General features: G+C 37.8%; 1 protein-coding gene across 1 annotated transcript in view; it reads left to right on the plus strand.

Annotated features, from left to right (window-relative positions):
- The window catches only part of LOC104366826 (cytochrome P450 7B1), a 129,054-nt gene that overhangs the window by 99,909 nt on the left and 12,597 nt on the right, over positions 1–16,548 (plus strand). The window contains exons 2-4 of the mRNA XM_042786107.1: positions 6,843–6,979; positions 13,310–13,906; positions 14,349–14,555. Of these exons, the coding sequence (XP_042642041.1) occupies positions 6,843–6,979; positions 13,310–13,906; positions 14,349–14,555 (941 nt within the window). The remainder of the gene's footprint in view (positions 1–6,842; positions 6,980–13,309; positions 13,907–14,348; positions 14,556–16,548) is intronic.

Raw genomic sequence — 16,548 nt, forward strand, 5'->3', positions numbered from 1 at the left:
TGAGGGGAGGCAAAGCTGGATGTGTCGCCCTCAAGATGGAAGAGGCAATTGCTCTGCTGTGCTCAGTGCAGGACACTGCTGTAGAGAAAGATGTGGGCTAATGTTAAAAAATTGGGAGGGGAGTGGCATAAGTATGTGGTGGTGTAGCAAATAGTTATGAGGAAGTACTGGAAGAAACTGAGATTGTTTAACCTAAAGAAGACTAAGGGAAAACATGATATGTACTTTTAAATATATTAAATGCTCCTGCGGGAGTGAAGGAAATCATTTATTCTCTTATCCTTTGCAAGCGGAATGAGAAGTAGTGGGCTTGAGGTACGACGTGAAGATAAAGGTTAGATGTGAGGAGAAACTTCCTGACAATAAGGGCAGATTGCTCGGGGAGACTGCAGAGACTCCGTTACGGAGTATCTTTGAGAACAGCATAGACAAATATGACAGAAGATGCTTGTGCACAGCACCCTACCTGGGATATGAGGCATGGAATAAGAAACCTCTCATCATCCCTTCCTAGCCTATTTTTCTTTGATTAAAGCTGAATTAAGAGAGGAAAAGCCCTGGTCTGGGCAAGTGTTTTCAAATGTAAAACGTAATAGAATAACCTTAGGCTCGGTCAGAGAAAGTGTTGAGTAGTTGTGGCTGCTCTCACTGACCTCACCCAGAGCAGAAACAAAGTAGGGTTTCAAGGATGGGGCCAAAAAGCACTAAATTTATAATAACTGTTAATATTGCTGAATTCTACTGGCCAGGTCTTGTCTTTGCTGTGGCTCCTATCCTGGCTGTTATGAAACTTTACATTACATTTTGTGTAGGACCTTTCTGGGAGTTTTCAGCCTCTGATAAAACCTGAGCCAAAAGGGCTTTTTCAGTGAGTTTCCATTTTAAAACTGTTCAAATTACTTTCCCACAATGGTATTTAGTTGCCTTTTTGTTTTTTAGGCAATGTCCCAACCAGTCACTGCAAAGTAGTGGTTGAATTTATAGAGGTATCCTTCAACACACAAGCTCGAAGTGTGTGTGAAGAGTTGGTATGTACAATGTCAACCTACCACCATTGAGATAACTTAGCCTAAAAAGCTGCAAAGGAATAAGATTTCCTGGAAAGCAGTATTTCACAGCTACTGAATGAGTTGTTGGGTGTTGGTATTTTTGGGATATTTGGGAAAGACACAAATGAAATTACTGAAAGAAAGAAAAAAGAAGAGGCTCCTGTGATGAATGGGTTACAGCACAGCTTAGAGATCTTAGGAACAAAAATCTTGTATGCTTTTACAGGGAAAAAAAAAAAAAAAAAAAAAAAAAAAGAAAGTTTATTAAAATTCCAGAAGTTCTTGACATTAAAAACTTTCAATAAAAGGATTGCATTTTTCTGGGGAAAAAAAAAAAAAAAATCACTATAAAAATTCACTGGTTTGTTGGTTTGTTTTCCTCAGCACTCCTCCCAGTTTGTCTCCCTCAGCATTTCTTCCAGTTTGTCTCACATCACCACTAGACTGTCTTTGCTGTACTGCTCTTTTGGGGAGCACAGATAAGCTCTTCTCTCCTTGGTGTGCTCAAAAGTATATTTGCTACTTTTTCCTCAGTCTTTTTTCCTTTTCTTTTCTAAGTGATCTTTGTCCTAATGAAAAAGAGGAGGTTATCAGTACTGTAGTGTGAAAGCACTTTACCTAGGCAGAAGTACAGGTGGTGGCAGCATCAGTTTTTTTCCATCCCAGGGCTCTTGTTTCTTTGCTGAGTCAATCCACGTCTGCATCTCTCTGTCAAGACTTGGCCTGATGCATCGATTTACTCCACATAAGCCTCCAAATAGTGATCAGATAGGAGCAGCATCTGGTCCTTACCTCCATAGGAGGTATGTAAGCTGAAAATGCAGAGTTAGGAGACTGTGTATTGCTAAAACTCTCATCTGGCTTGTTCTGCAGGAAATACTTTTTCATAGCGCATGTATTCATCCTGGAAAAGTTAGAGTTCCAGGAGGTCACTGAGGTAGATAATCTAGATGAGGCACTTAAGGCATGCATGATTTTATAGGTAACAAAAAATTGTGTTGTGGACAAATATTTGGAAGATAATATTTTTTTCTGTCCTCATAGATACAAAACACCTAATGTCTGGGAGGGAAACTAACTGCTATATTAAAAAAAAAAATAGGAAGACAGACTTACTGGCTTTCTGCTGTCCTACGTTCCCAATGTTCTCTCTCTCATAATATAAAAAGACACTCCAGACACCACATTTCTGGGGATTACCTTTCTTGGGGTTGAAGCCTTTGGCCTCATTCTTTTCCTCACAGTTAGAGTGTTCTTAAGCCGCTGGAAAGACACTGTCTGTCATGTCTTGTTGCTTAAATATTGTGGTCGGGCCTGTGAATAAGCTCAAACTGCTTTGACATGTTCATAATAGCTTTTGTTCTACTTCTGTACCCGTCCATTTCCATTCCTTAAAGTCCCCCAGCACGGTGTGGCCCAGCTTGGTTGTGGTATGCGATGGTCTGGCCAGAGATGCTATGGGAAAACCAGACCGATACCCGTAATTTTTGTGGACAGTAACAATGGTTTGGAAAGTGAAAATGACCCCTTTGCGGCAAATGACACTGTCAGACCTTACTCTCCCCAGCTTGTGGGGTTTTTTCAGCCTTTGGTGAAAGTCGTGGGGAAGCGGTCAGCTGAACCCTGCGGAGTGACGTGGCCACGTAGGGCTTCTTCAGCTGCGCTGTGTGCAGTGAAGTGAAGGCTGCGTTAACACCAGATGCCAATCATGCACCACCAGTGGATTTGCAAGATTATAGGACAGGAAAAAAGATGAAGGTTAAGCACAGGGCACAATAGAGATTACTTACGGTAATGAATTGTATAATTTTTCTAGACAGATCTGGATTAATGTTTATCCCAGGCAAGAGATTACTGTATGTCTGATTCTAGTTGTAAACAGACATTATTAAACAGAAGGTTTATGTTCATGAAATGCGACTATGGGTGTTAAAGCACTTATGATTTATTACGTGCAAAGAGAAAAATTAACCTGTTCATCTGCTATAGTATGAGATGCGCTGTGGATTTTTGCATAATTTGGAAGGCATCTGCTCCTTTGGAATACAAATAACCAGTGAAACGAGAAGGATTCTCCTCTCTCTCACACCGGTCCAATGCCGTACACTGCAGTGATGTTGCAATGGTGTAACCAGCAAAAGAATGGTCTCGTGTGCTTTTATAAAGCAATAATATTTCTATGCGAGATAATGTTGGCAAAGCCTGTTTGCTTGTGAATCTTTAGGGCATTTTCTTTATAATAATAATAATAATAATAATAATAATTTTTAAAAAAAGTTAATGTTCAGAGAGCTTAATAAATGACCTTATTTGGGTTTCCCAAATAATTCACTAGTTGACAACATAATGTTTAGAGTCTTTGAATTAAAAAAAAAAAAAAATTTAACCTATTTATCGCACAATTTATGTTGCAACCCGTTTTTCTCCCGCTTTATTGCATAACTGCTGCTTAGCATAAGTGAGACATAGGTGCAACATCCACATTTTTTAATACTGCCTTACCTGAGTAGCTTGATGATCACACCTGTGTCAGTGACTTCTGTGTTTCAGGTGAGCTGAAAAATCTTACCTTAAGGAAACTGTAAACAAACTCCAAAACTTTGCTTCTTTGATGGAGTAGACATTGCAACTTTATTACTTGCTGACAAGGAAGTATCTTTTCACTGTGAAAGCAAAAAAAAAAAAATACAGTTATCAAAATCTGTTCACTCTATTTATGGGCTGTATTTGTAGCCAGCTGATTTTTGCATAATGCCATTTGAAATTATCCATTTAACAATGATGGATGATACAACTGTGTTGCTTTCCCTCCACTTTGTAACTGATCCGTCTACTTATAGATTGCATTGGACATGTTGCTGATGCTTTATTTGTAAAATTCACTCACATATGTGAGATATTTGTCCGTTAAGTCTTACTTGCTTCACAGAGGCTTCTCAGATAAGTGAAGATATTCCTGTATATAAGCAAAACCAGCCCAATCTGTAAAAAACGTAGGAACGTGGAGTGAAAAGGCCTGGGAATATTATAAGGTGTGTTAAGTGAATTAGAATTTAAGCACTTAAACTATATCTGAATAAAATGTAATCTGGTAAGATGTTCTGAATGCTTCAGTTAAAAAAGTTGCAATCTTAAATTGCCATCAAAACACTTGATATTGCTGTTTTATATTTCTTAGCTATATTTTACATTTGGTACAACAATATATATTGCGTCATGAGAAAAACGTAACTTTAACATTTGTAATGTTTTGCCTAATTATCAAATTTCGCAACGTCTGTGTAGTGTGAATCCAGAATTGATGTTCATAAACAAATTAATTAATCAGTAAAAGTTTCTGTGGGCTTTGTTAATGGTTCAGTGTAGCATCTGAAGCCGGTGAGAACTTCTGGAGGTGCCCGGGATGAGGGGGAGGGTCCTTCAGGAAGCTGGGGTCAGCTGCACTGCGCTGCTTAAAAGTTTGTGCAGCGAAGCATCGTGTTTTGGGAGGCACTAAAATATATGCGGCACTCTTTTCTTTGCTGTGCGTTAGCAGCCATCGATAAGTCATGGAGATGACCTCCATCTTCAAAAGAAAAGGAAAGCTAGAAATGAAGACACATTTCTGTTATCAGTCTGCTGTGGGTCGTAAGTTGAACTGGTGTTACATTTTCCTCTGAAAGCCACGTAGCCTTGACACGGTGTTTAACAGTGTTAAGCTTATTGCTGCTGAGCTAAACATGTCTGAAGCAAACGATGACCCTCCCGTCTTTGCAATAGCAAAATGTCTTCCTGACGTGATCCCACAGACTTGGAGCATTAAGTTAATTTTCCCCTGGATTTCTGAGCTGCCTTCTTTCTACCCGGCGGAGAGCTTGTGAAGAATACAGCTTCTGACCGAATGACAGAACATGGAGGGTGAAATTAGATGCATTCAATTAGAAGATGACAAAAAGCCTATCTAAATATTTGTCAGAATGCTACTTACAGGGTGTGGTGCCCAGCCCGGATAGTGAAAGGCAGCCATTCTCAGGACTTAATAGTCTGAGGGGAAAAAAAATGAGTAAATTATCCAGATTCTTCATGGGCTTGGAGGGGATAACTGCGGCTATCAAGGGGGCTGTTATGCTTCCAGGGCTGGTGATCCCTCTCGTGTAATCTCAGATTAGTTCTTTTCTTGTATTCAGTTAATACAGAATTAATGGTTACAAAGTTTTCTGAACCACTTATGTGAATAATGTTGTTAAATGACCACTAAAGGATGGATAATGCAGTGGTTTATGGGAGGTATTGAAAAAAGAGGAGCTCCACCTTCTTCACAATAACAACAACAAAAAAAAAAAAAAAAAAAACAAAAACAAAACACCGCAAAACAAACAAACGGAACCCCAAAGTCATAAAAACCCCCAAAAAAAATAAAGCCAGGGCAAACATGTCAGCTGTGAGATTGTTGGGTTTGGACCGGAAGGTTTACTGCTTTTCCAGAGGACAAAAGGATGTTCCTGAAAACTAACATTTAGAACTAGTAGTTAGTTAAACAGAAAGAGATTGAGACATGCAGCTTGGTTTGGCCACATCTGTTCATCTGTAAATTTTAGCAACTTTTTAGAGTAAGAGAACAAATCTCTGGATTATAATTTCCTGCTCAGGGAGTTTTAATTAAGAAAATAAAAAATGTAAATACAGCATATAATGTTTACTTTTTTTTTTTTCTTTTCATTTCTGTAACAGCAGTTCAGGGGAGAATGTGACTATGATAGGGTTAATCCAGCTACATAAAAATCCATGCTGTGTATGATAGTAGTAAAGCTTGTGATCCCTTGATCTTTGATTAGATCCAAGCTAGTAAATATCTTGTGTTTAATCAGAATGGGTTGTTCTGCATGTAGTATAAGTCACCTTCACAGATGGGATGTAGCAGCAGAGTTGTTCACGAATATTTGTTTTAATCCTTTCCAGAGCAAGCACGCTTTATGTTTCTTTGTTGTAAATCAGATTCAAGCAACTAAAGACCAGCATGAAGGAAAGACATTTACTTGCAGACAGGAATAGGACAGTGTGGGAACCTTTTTTCGTTTTTAAAGAAAAATGTAACTTAATAGATTCTTAAAAGGTATGTTATACTGTTCCGTAAACATAACTAACACACGGTGGCTGCTTTTTTACACTGGGATGCAAATATGATTGTCTAGAATTTCATCTTAAACTGTTCACACACATTCCTAGCTTAGAAGACTATAAATGTACAGACACTAAGATTTATTATGGTAAATGTTCAGCCTCTATTATTATTCTATATTTTAAAGATATTTAGTTAGAATGGTAGCTGCTCTGTGTGCTGGTGAACTGAAATTCTTCAAATGTTATCTGTAAGGCTAGTTGTTTTGTGTGGTAAATCAGCGTCCTATTTACCTAAATCTGTCATAATTGCCTTCCAATACATCTTCCTCTGACATGCCAAATACTGAAAATGAGAGGACTCTTTGATGGGAGATTTTCTACCAAATGTCATTTTTCCGTATTCGTAACTTGATGATAATAACTGGACGACCTGCAGTTAAATGCATCTCAATTTCTCTCACTTATTTTTCCTAATCACCACACAGAGCCTTCTGTGCTCAGAGGTGTGATTAGATTTAACCTGCCATCATATCTGAAGAACTTTCTGTACAACATATTATACATTGCAAGAATTATATATGTAGATGGTGGGTCTAAGTGTAATGTATAAATAGGTGTAAAGATGAGTGTCTTTGCATGCTCCCATGCAGAAGTTAATCTCTGATTATTTTTTTTTTTTCCTGCTTTTAACAGGAAGACCGGAGAGCCCCCGCTAATAAATGGCTGGATTCCTTACCTTGGGAAGGCGCTGATTTTTAGAAAAGATGCTTTCAAATTCTTACTGGATCAGCAAAAGAAACTTGGAGATATTTTCACTGTGCATATTGCTGGTGAGAAATGTTTCAGTATTTCTCCTGATTTTTTTCATCAGTGAAGTTAAACACTAATTCAAATTAGAATTAGCTTACAATCTTCCTTAACCGAAGACATTTTTGTGTAGCAATAAATATTATTTAACTTCACATGTATTGCATGCATAACTATGCACAGGATATAATTCTGAGCATGTGGATTTATATACGGCTATAGGCGTATATGCATATTGACAGAATTTGTAATCATGTAGTATGAACATAGATTTTGCCAGCGCATTTAATTGTGTATTTTTTTTTTCCTAAAGAAGGGAGAGCTAACATCATCTTGACACCGCACAGAAAAATATCAGATTAAATTTAGAAAACACTTAAGAAAAAAAGTGCAGAATATGTTCTCACACGTTTTACAACTGGTTGACAGGAACACAAGGGAATGAATGACACATTGACTCAGTGATACAATAGGACTGGAACACAGAAACTTCCCGTTGCCAGCCTGTTATTCTGATCATGCTTGCTGAAAATACCAATATAATAAAGTATTATACAACGTTGCTGGGTTTTGTATTTATAGCTGTATTACTACTACACTATCTCAAATACAAACATCTGAGTGAGTTCACGTAAACACTTAACTGTAGAAGAAAAACTCAGAATCAAACTGGAATCTTGAATGAAACAAATTTATAAATTCACATATGTGCACACAGATGTACTTTTTACTAAAAGAAATTTAAAATCCAGTATTTTCCTGTTCAGAAAAAGGCAAACTCTTATTAGTGTAGATGGATGTAATGGATCTTTTGCCCCTTTACATGGTGACATCCTTGTTCAAATGATCAGCTTCAGAGTTAGGTCTATCTCATTTTTATCTATTGCTGTATTTTGGGGGAGTTTCAAATAAAAATGCAAAGTATCAAGTTTGCTTTGCAATTTCAAGGCAGTAGCATTAGCTTTATATTTCCATATAAATAATATTTTGCAATAAAAATAATTTTTTCTTCAAAAGTCAGTTAATTAAATTGCAAGCTGTATGTTTAATTAATAAAATTTTTCTTCCTCTTAGCAAATCTGCTCTTTTTTTTTCCTTTGGAAAAGCATTTTTATTGCTATTAAATGCGTGATTTTTTCATCCATTCAGGGTTTTCTCTTTGGAATCTGGTATGCTCAGATTTTTTTCTGTCTTGAAAGTGAGTTTGACACATTACAAGACTAACTTTTGCTGAAATACAGTGGTTTTTATTATTAATGTACATTCACACTATATACGGTTGTGTTTTCTTACAAATACAGATTAATAATTATAATTCAGAGACTACCTTAGTACATTAATAAAACCAGATACAGTCATACTTCAGACTCCTTAATGTGTTTAATCAAATATTTATTTCGCCTTTACCTCTGTATTATTTTATGCAAGACACTGTGTAGAGATTTGTGTGTTTAAGCAATCTATGGGTGTAATTTATTTTCACAAATTTCCCTTTGCATGCTAAACAAAACTCCATTTCAACTAATCTCCCTGTCGGGTATTTTGAGGAAGCCTTCCTTGATAAAGACCGAGGCAAATAGTGTGAGTTCTGGATATGATTTCATCTTTATGCAGGGAAATCTTTCGAATTTGTCATGACAGAGATACCACTTCAAGTTCCCTTTTTTTGGTATTAAAATACTGACCATCAAGACTTCACTAAGGAGAAGCGGCTTGTCATCCACAAGTCAAGGAAGAAGCCGAAGCTAGTTAGTGCCTCCTATCATGTCCTGACCCGAAGACATACAGGATTTCTGTGTGTCTTACTGATTTGACAAAGATGATGTTTATATGTTTGGCGAATATAGCGTAGCCTTCTGTATATGGACTATCATTACTTTACCCCCCTGGTTGGTGTCTAAGGGTCCTGTCAAAAAATTCTATCAATATATATTGTTCTAATTATTGGTTCTCAAACTAGTTCATTTGGAAAATGCGGAATGATGCTTGGAGTTTCTGTCATTGCCCCATAATGCGATTTCGCTGATTGTACTTCCCCATGTGATGAGCAAATGATTGTCATCCCTAAAAGTCTCAAGGGACGTGGATGTCATCTTAATAAAGAAATTAAAAAGCACATCTTTCTATGAGAAACAATGTAAATTCCTGACCTGTCGCAGAAAATAGTTCTCTAATTGGTTTTGTGTGGTGGTGCAGCAGAATCGTTTTCCCCAAACGTCATGCCAGCGAAGCACCACTGTACATCATTGTCAGCAGTTCAGCAGAATCTCCCTAATAAGAGGACGATTACGTAAATGCGATAGTCTTGGGGAATAAAAAAAAAAAAAATAAAAAATAAAGAGGGGAAAGCAAGAGAGATAGTCTGTGGTGTTGAGGTGATCATACTTCCCAAGCCAAGCTCTCTGCTTGTTAAGGGTCAACAGCATAGGCAGACGGCTAGGTAAGAACTTAAAAGAGCTTGAAACAGTTTTGCCACGGTTTCTTGGGATTAAACTTCGTGTCCTTTTCCTGACAAGTTATTAGGAATGATATTGAACCTTACAACACTCTCTCTGAGGCTAACTCAACTTTTAATAAAATAATCTTACGTTTTTTTACTAAGCACACTTGCTTTCTCAAATACTGCTGCTAAGGAATTCTTTTCTTTTAAACCATAATGCACCTAGAGTAACATACCACATTTTTCTTTCTTAGACAAAAGGTAGTTTACATTAACTCCTTACCAAGCTGAAGTCTGCTGCAAGCATTACAGAAATAACATCCGTCATTAGATGCCATCTGAAATGCTTGTCTTTCATCATTAGCATTAAAAAGCTCCAGAATGCATTATTAGAGTAATTTCTTAACTATCATACAAATACTGGCTCGTGTGCTTGGATTTACCAAAGTTGACAATTTTCATATTTTCCACATCAATCTTCTATTTCTAGGAGACTGTAGAAACTAAATGGGGATAACCAGGCTATTTGCAGCACGGGTGTAATGCAGACTGAAGGATGCGATGGGGAAATACGAATTCTCTGTAGCCATATTTTAAAAACAAATCAAGAGAGCTTTTTACAGAAACAAGGATACATCTCTTATTTTGACTTCCTTCTGTGGTACTAAATAAAATAGCTCAGTGACTTAAACTGTTGGGATTTGGCGTGTGACATTTCTGTATGGACATGTCTACTTAGTTTTTTGTGTTGAAGGATGTTTTTACAGTCTAAGAAGGAAAAGCTTGGTCCCCAGCAGTTTCTATCTAAATAACTTCAGTATTTAAGGCTTCCTGATTTGTGGAGCATGTGATACACCTCCACTCCTGGCTGATGTGGCATTTACCTTTACCAGTACTCTGATGGAAACTCATGTGCATCAAGATTTTGTTACAGTTTCAGAAAAGGCTACTTTCAAGGGATAGTTCTTGGCATTAGCTGCAATGGAACGGCATGGGAGGAGAGTGGGCAAGCTGCGTTTCAAAATACCAAATAATAACTGGAAACTCTAGGAAGGATTTGCATCTGTTCGTCTCTGACACCACCAGGGATATTAGGTGGGAAGAGATCTTGTCAGGGACAACAAGATTTAAAAAGCAAAATGAAGGACTTGCAAAATTTAAAATCATAACTTGAGGTGAGAAAGTTTTTTCCATTTCGGATGTTTGCTGTTCAGGGTAGAGGAGGTGTTGGGGCACGGTTTTGTAATTAGCAATCTGTTTCTGTATGGAAGAGACTGGGGTAACTGGTGTAGCTGCGTAGTGCATCTGTGTGAGAGTATGACTGTAATTGCTAAAGGCTCCCATACCCACTCTCAAAACAACTTACTAACTGCACTTAATTAGCTCTAGACTTTAGTCTTTTTCTAATTAAAAGATCTAAAATTAGATTCTCGGTGAGGTACGTAAACAAGCTGCCTTTGTTTTCAAGCGGTTCCACTTTTCTGACTATACAGACCTTTACTAAATGCGGTAACAAAAGTATTTTGCTTTATGTGTTTATATGTATTGTTGACTTGCAGTGATGTGGTCTGGAGCCTGAATTGATTCCACAAAATGAATTATATCTTGGTACACACTTACTTTTTGCTACCAGGAACCTGATGAGAATAATAAAAATCTGGATCTATGATACGCTGTTTCTCAGAGATCCTTTATTTTCCGAAGTATGTGCTAGTGTTCAGTGAGTTTTGATTTTAAATTATTGCTAAAATTGTTTGTTTGTCTGAAAACTCATTTGCTGAAAATAATTTTCTTGCTTAAAAATGATAAGAATTGATGTGCGTTTGCTAAGTGTCTGATTAAAGATCACAAAGAAACTCATATTTTGCATCAGAAATAAGCAGATGGTGGACAGATGGTTTAAATTAATATTAATTAAAAATCTTAACTTAAATTGTTTACCCTGTAAACGCAAAGTTAGGAAGCCAGCTTTCATCTTTAGGGTTAATAACACTCCAAATCTATTTATTAAAAATTGCTCCAATGGGCATTCTTTCCAAGCTTTGATCGCAAAGATGGTAGCCTCAATAAAGAGCACGACGGTGGGTGAAAGATGGAAAGAGAGAGCAATTCTAGGACTCTTAACAAAGATCCTGCAGAAGTCGAGACTAAAAATTCCTGTCAGCCTCTGTGGTCTGGGAAGGAAAATAATTATCAGAAGAGAGGACTGGGAATTCAGAATCTCTTTTTCATGCTGATTTCTCGATGTAGTTATTATAAAAGAGATATATATAGAGAGATTAATCGATATGTATGATTATCGAGATGTAAAATTGATTTACATCTGTGGTTGATTATGTTACCATAAAGCAAACTCTACAAGTACTTTAAAAACCTTTACACGCTGTCAACAAAAAATGGGGTCAAATTCTGTCTCAGTTTACCCCTTGTGTTTCCTTATTGGTTCGCTGGGATTGCAGTCAGTGTAATCGGGGGGGGGGGGGGGGGGGGGAAGTCCAGAGTGTGCCCAGTTTTACCACAGAGAGCTGTGTGTATACACAAGTCAGGATATAGAAGTACTATGATAATTCAAATACCACTATATGGTAACCATGGAGACTTGTTGACATTTTTACTGGTAGTGACTACTTTATCTCAGGACATCTGTCACAGAGCCAAATTTGGTCCTCAGTTAAGCATGTAGCGTTCCCATTAAAATCAAAGGAGATTTGTCCCTTTAGTGAGACAGAATTAGACTGTAAGGGCTGGAAGCTTTGCTGTTTTGCTGAGTTTATAGCTAAGATATTTCACAGAGGATGTGTACACTTTAATGGGTATCCTTTTTCCCTAATGCACCTCTCCGTTCAAGTTAAGAATCAGGAACTCTAAATTAAGACTTAACATGGGAATCGTCTATAAAGAGTTAAGACTTAATTGAGCTTTGGGAGCGTTAGCATTTTGATTCATGATAGTTCACCAAAATGCTCTTCTTTGGTAGTTGACTTAAAGCTTAGGGAGAAATTGCAGGGTTTTTCTGGCATGGACAACTTGAAAAAGCGTCGGACTTGATGCAGTCCTGCTCCTCCGTACAGGCAGCTGAAGGTATCGCTGTGTCACTGCATTAAGTACCTTGGGAAGGGTAAGGAGTTGGCAGTGCGCTCTGGGACAGTGCATGGTAGCGCTGGGACAGTGTATATCCCCAAATGGCACCCACCTTAAAAACGGTATCTTACTCCATTGTAACCTATGGCCTCAAAATCAAATCTTAAGGTAGTCATTTTACGGATACTAAGCACATTTTTAACAAAAAAAGTTACCAGAACTTCAGGAAAAAACAGATGTGCGAGGGGTTTCAATGTTGGGGATTTGCAGTTAAAGCCCTAACCAGCAGATTTTGAGTCTGTGTTGCCTGCTTGAAGAAAAGCTGCCTCGGTGGCATGTTTTCCACTCCAGCCCCCATCATTCACTTTCCTCCATGCAGGTGAAATGTGTGCATTTCTCCCTTTCTGCTGGTTAAAACCTCCACTTTTCAAATGCTGCTCTGACTCCACACTATTTCCATGAATTATACCAGAGTAGTAAATGATTTATTTCAGAGGGCCACAGTTGCAGAGATCACGCTCTACCATTGGCAAAACCAGTAGATCACTCTACATGGAAATGGCTTCACGCTGATTGTAGAAAAGCCATAAAAGTGTACGCAGGTGGAATCTGCATCCTGACAAAGAGAATCTAAATAAAACTTGTTACATTTTCCTTTTTTTTTTTTTTTTCTTCTTTTTTTGCTTTGCAGATTTCTTCACAGATCTTTGCTTTGAGGATTTTCTGTGTGCTTTTTTTTCCCAGGCATTGGCTTATTTTCACTTAATACTTCTGAAAGTGTCACCAGATTATTAAAGTGCACATCTCTATTTTTTCCTTTTCTTCTATTCAGGTAGATATATTACCTTTATCATGGACCCATTTCAATATGTCTATGTCATCCGAAATAGCAAGCAACTTGAATTTCACGAATTCGCTGATAAAATGGCTTCCAAAACTTTTGACTACCCAGCCTTGTCAAAAGGAAAATTCCCTGATCTCAAGGAAAACCTGCATAGAATCTACCAGTATTTACAAGGCAAGCCTTTGGATATCATTTCTGACCACATGATGAAAAATCTCCAGGATATATTTGAATGGAAATGCTCACAAGCAACAGATTGGGAAACAGAAAAAATGTACAAATTCTGCTGCTCTGTAATGTTTGAAGCCAGTTTTGTAACACTATATGGAAGAGTTCCTGCTGCAGATGGCCACAAAGTTATTAGTGAAATCAGAGACAAATTTATCAAGTTTGATGCCAGCTTTCCCTATTTAGCTGCAAACATACCAATTGAGTTGCTAGGAGCTACCAAGAAGGTTCGGAAGGAGCTTATACATCATTTTTTACTTCAGAACATGACAAAATGGCTGGGAGGGTCAAAAGTGGTCCAAGCCAGACAAGATATATTTGAGAAATATGAGCTGCTTGGAGATTATGACAAAGCAGGTAGGAAACTTATGAATGATTGCTTGTCTAAAATAAAATAATTTACTATAGACCTTTGAAATAAAAAGGCAAAATGGCGACCTTGAAATTTTTTTATGTTCTTTCTAATTGGCTAATGATAAAATGTTTTACTCTGAAACAACCCTCTATGATAATTGATTTTTTTTTTGTGCTGAGGTGGTAAAACAAGATACTTAATGGTGATAATGAGAAAGATTATAACTGAGCTGCATTTCCTCCCCTTATTCCCCCCCCCCCCCGACATTACATTTCAAACTATTCTCATTAAGCAGAAAATTAGACTTCAGAAGCCTATTGGTCCTCATTAGCATTCACTGATCCTTGGCTGGGTCTGTGTCCTAACATCTTTTAATTAGCACACTGCAAATCTAATCAGTGTAATAAACGCTATTAATCTTCCTTTTCACTTATTTTCTCCCAGCACATCATTTTGCCTTCCTGTGGGCCTCTGTGGGAAACACGATTCCAGCTACATTCTGGGCCATGTATTATCTTCTGCGGCACCCAGAAGCTCTTGCAGCGGTGCGTGACGAGATTGACCATTTGCTGCAGTCAACAGGTCAAAAGAGAGGGCCCACGTATAACATCCACCTCACCAGAGAACAATTGGACAACCTGGTCTACCTAGGTAATTTATTTTTATCTGTTAGGAAGAAAAGAGGGGCTCCCCCGGCAAACTCGGTTTATCACTCATTTCTGTTTACTGAGAAGGTGGAGGACACAGCTGCCTAATTGACATAATAACACCCATTTACATCAATTATAAATTATGTAGTTTATAGCTGTAGATACTCTCATTGCATGTAAACATTAAAGCCTAGGTAATTAACTATGCAAGGTATGCAAAAGGCTAAATCGAAGCTTTGCAATTATTTGAAAAAAAGTTGATGCCTATTAAGTTGTTTGATTCTGAGCATCTGCCGAAGTGTTAATGCATTTCAAATACTTCTGTATGGTACTGCCAAGAAAGACCCTTTTCAGATATTAAAGAGAGATAATGTATTTAAACTGCAAATGTAATTTTTTCACAAGCACTTTCTTTCTTTCTCTCCCTATAACAAAACAAAAAGACTTCTAAAGCGGGCCTTAGTTGAGCGATGCCTCCAAATGAAATAGAAGAAGGTAGAGCATTGCAGAGTAGAAATGGTGTTTTCAATATTGAAAAAAGTACTTTGATTCAAACTAGGCAGCTTTAAGGGAGATACAGATCTTCCAGTCTGGCTCAGGGGTTCAGAGGGAGACCCTTGCCAGTAGCCATTGCAAGTTTTTTGATCCAGGAGCTAGAAAGGCCTTCAGAGCATCAACTGATGGTTTCACTTCATTTGCTAGTGCGCAGGCACTGGCAAGAGAAATGCTAAAATTAGCCCAAGGGAGGAGAGAGGGTGTAGCAGGTAGCAGCCTAACCTTTTAACACCTGAGAGTCTCCATAGGTAGTGTTAGTAGGGTATACAACAGCTGAATAAAAGCTTAAAGGTTCAATACTCCTCTCTTTTTAAATATCCAAAACAGTCCCCTGTTAAAACCAAGCTCATGTCTTTATGTTTTGGTAGCATATGTCTATATGTCTTGGTAGCTCATGGCCTAAACTGATGTTCCACTCGTAAATGAAGCTATGTGAGTAGGCTGGTGGAGCAGTGTAGTTTCTGTGCCTGGTTTGGATCTAAGTAATCTGTTCTCCGGGAGCAATCCGTGTGGCATATCTCACGGATCTGTGTTTGAACTTGATTTTCTTCTCATAGTATAGATATAAAATTGAGTTTGATCCAGCTACTTTTTGTTAGAGCATTAATGTTAGTCATATAGTGTGAGTCTAGTAAGTTGGTTTCATCTGGAGTCATGGCTGTTTTGGTGCAAATTTATCTCTAACCGATGGAGAATGCTTTTGAAGTAGGGGAGATGTTGGATGACAGGGCCACTTCTGAAGAATAAACATGACATTCTAAGCATTTAAAGTACTTTTAAGGAACACAAGTAAAACTGCTTCACATCAGAGCTGGCATTCACCAAAAAATATGAGAAAAGGAAAGTTACAGAGCATCAGGAAGATCAAGAGAGAATTTATTTTGTATTCGGAGACTGAGATGGGGATGGCAAGGGAAAAAAGAAAAAAAAAATGGCACCCCAAAATTGTAGGAATACGGAAAATAAAAGCATGTACTTCACTAAAACCATCTGGTGCAAAATGGTATGAACAGTTTAAAACATTAACTGTGTCATTCCTCTGCTGCTCCTTGAAATTTTGAAGTACCTTGGTAACATTTGATTTATGTGTTGAGAGGAAAGTGTCACATCCTACTTTGTAGTATTCTTGTAACACTTTTGTTAAATTTTATAATCACGTTAAATGTAATGTGATATGAACAGAAGCTAGACTTCAATTGTTCTGGCACTTAAGTCATAAAGGGCTGGATACTGTCCCATAAAATAATAATATAGAAAAAAAAATCCGTACCATAAGAGAATTAAAGTCATGCTTCAGTGGGAAGGGGAAAGGGATGTTTTGTTAATAAATGTGTAGGAGGGGCAAAGGTCCCAATTTGCATTGCTTCCACGCCAAAAATCCCCACGTCACAGGAAGGCTGTGGGCCAGCACTGCCTTTGCCCTTGCAGCTCGCTGACCC

Source organism: Tyto alba, unplaced genomic scaffold, assembly GCF_018691265.1.
Source record: "Tyto alba isolate M040663 unplaced genomic scaffold, T.alba_DEE_v4.0 Super-Scaffold_9, whole genome shotgun sequence".
NCBI lineage: Eukaryota > Metazoa > Chordata > Aves > Strigiformes > Tytonidae > Tyto > Tyto alba.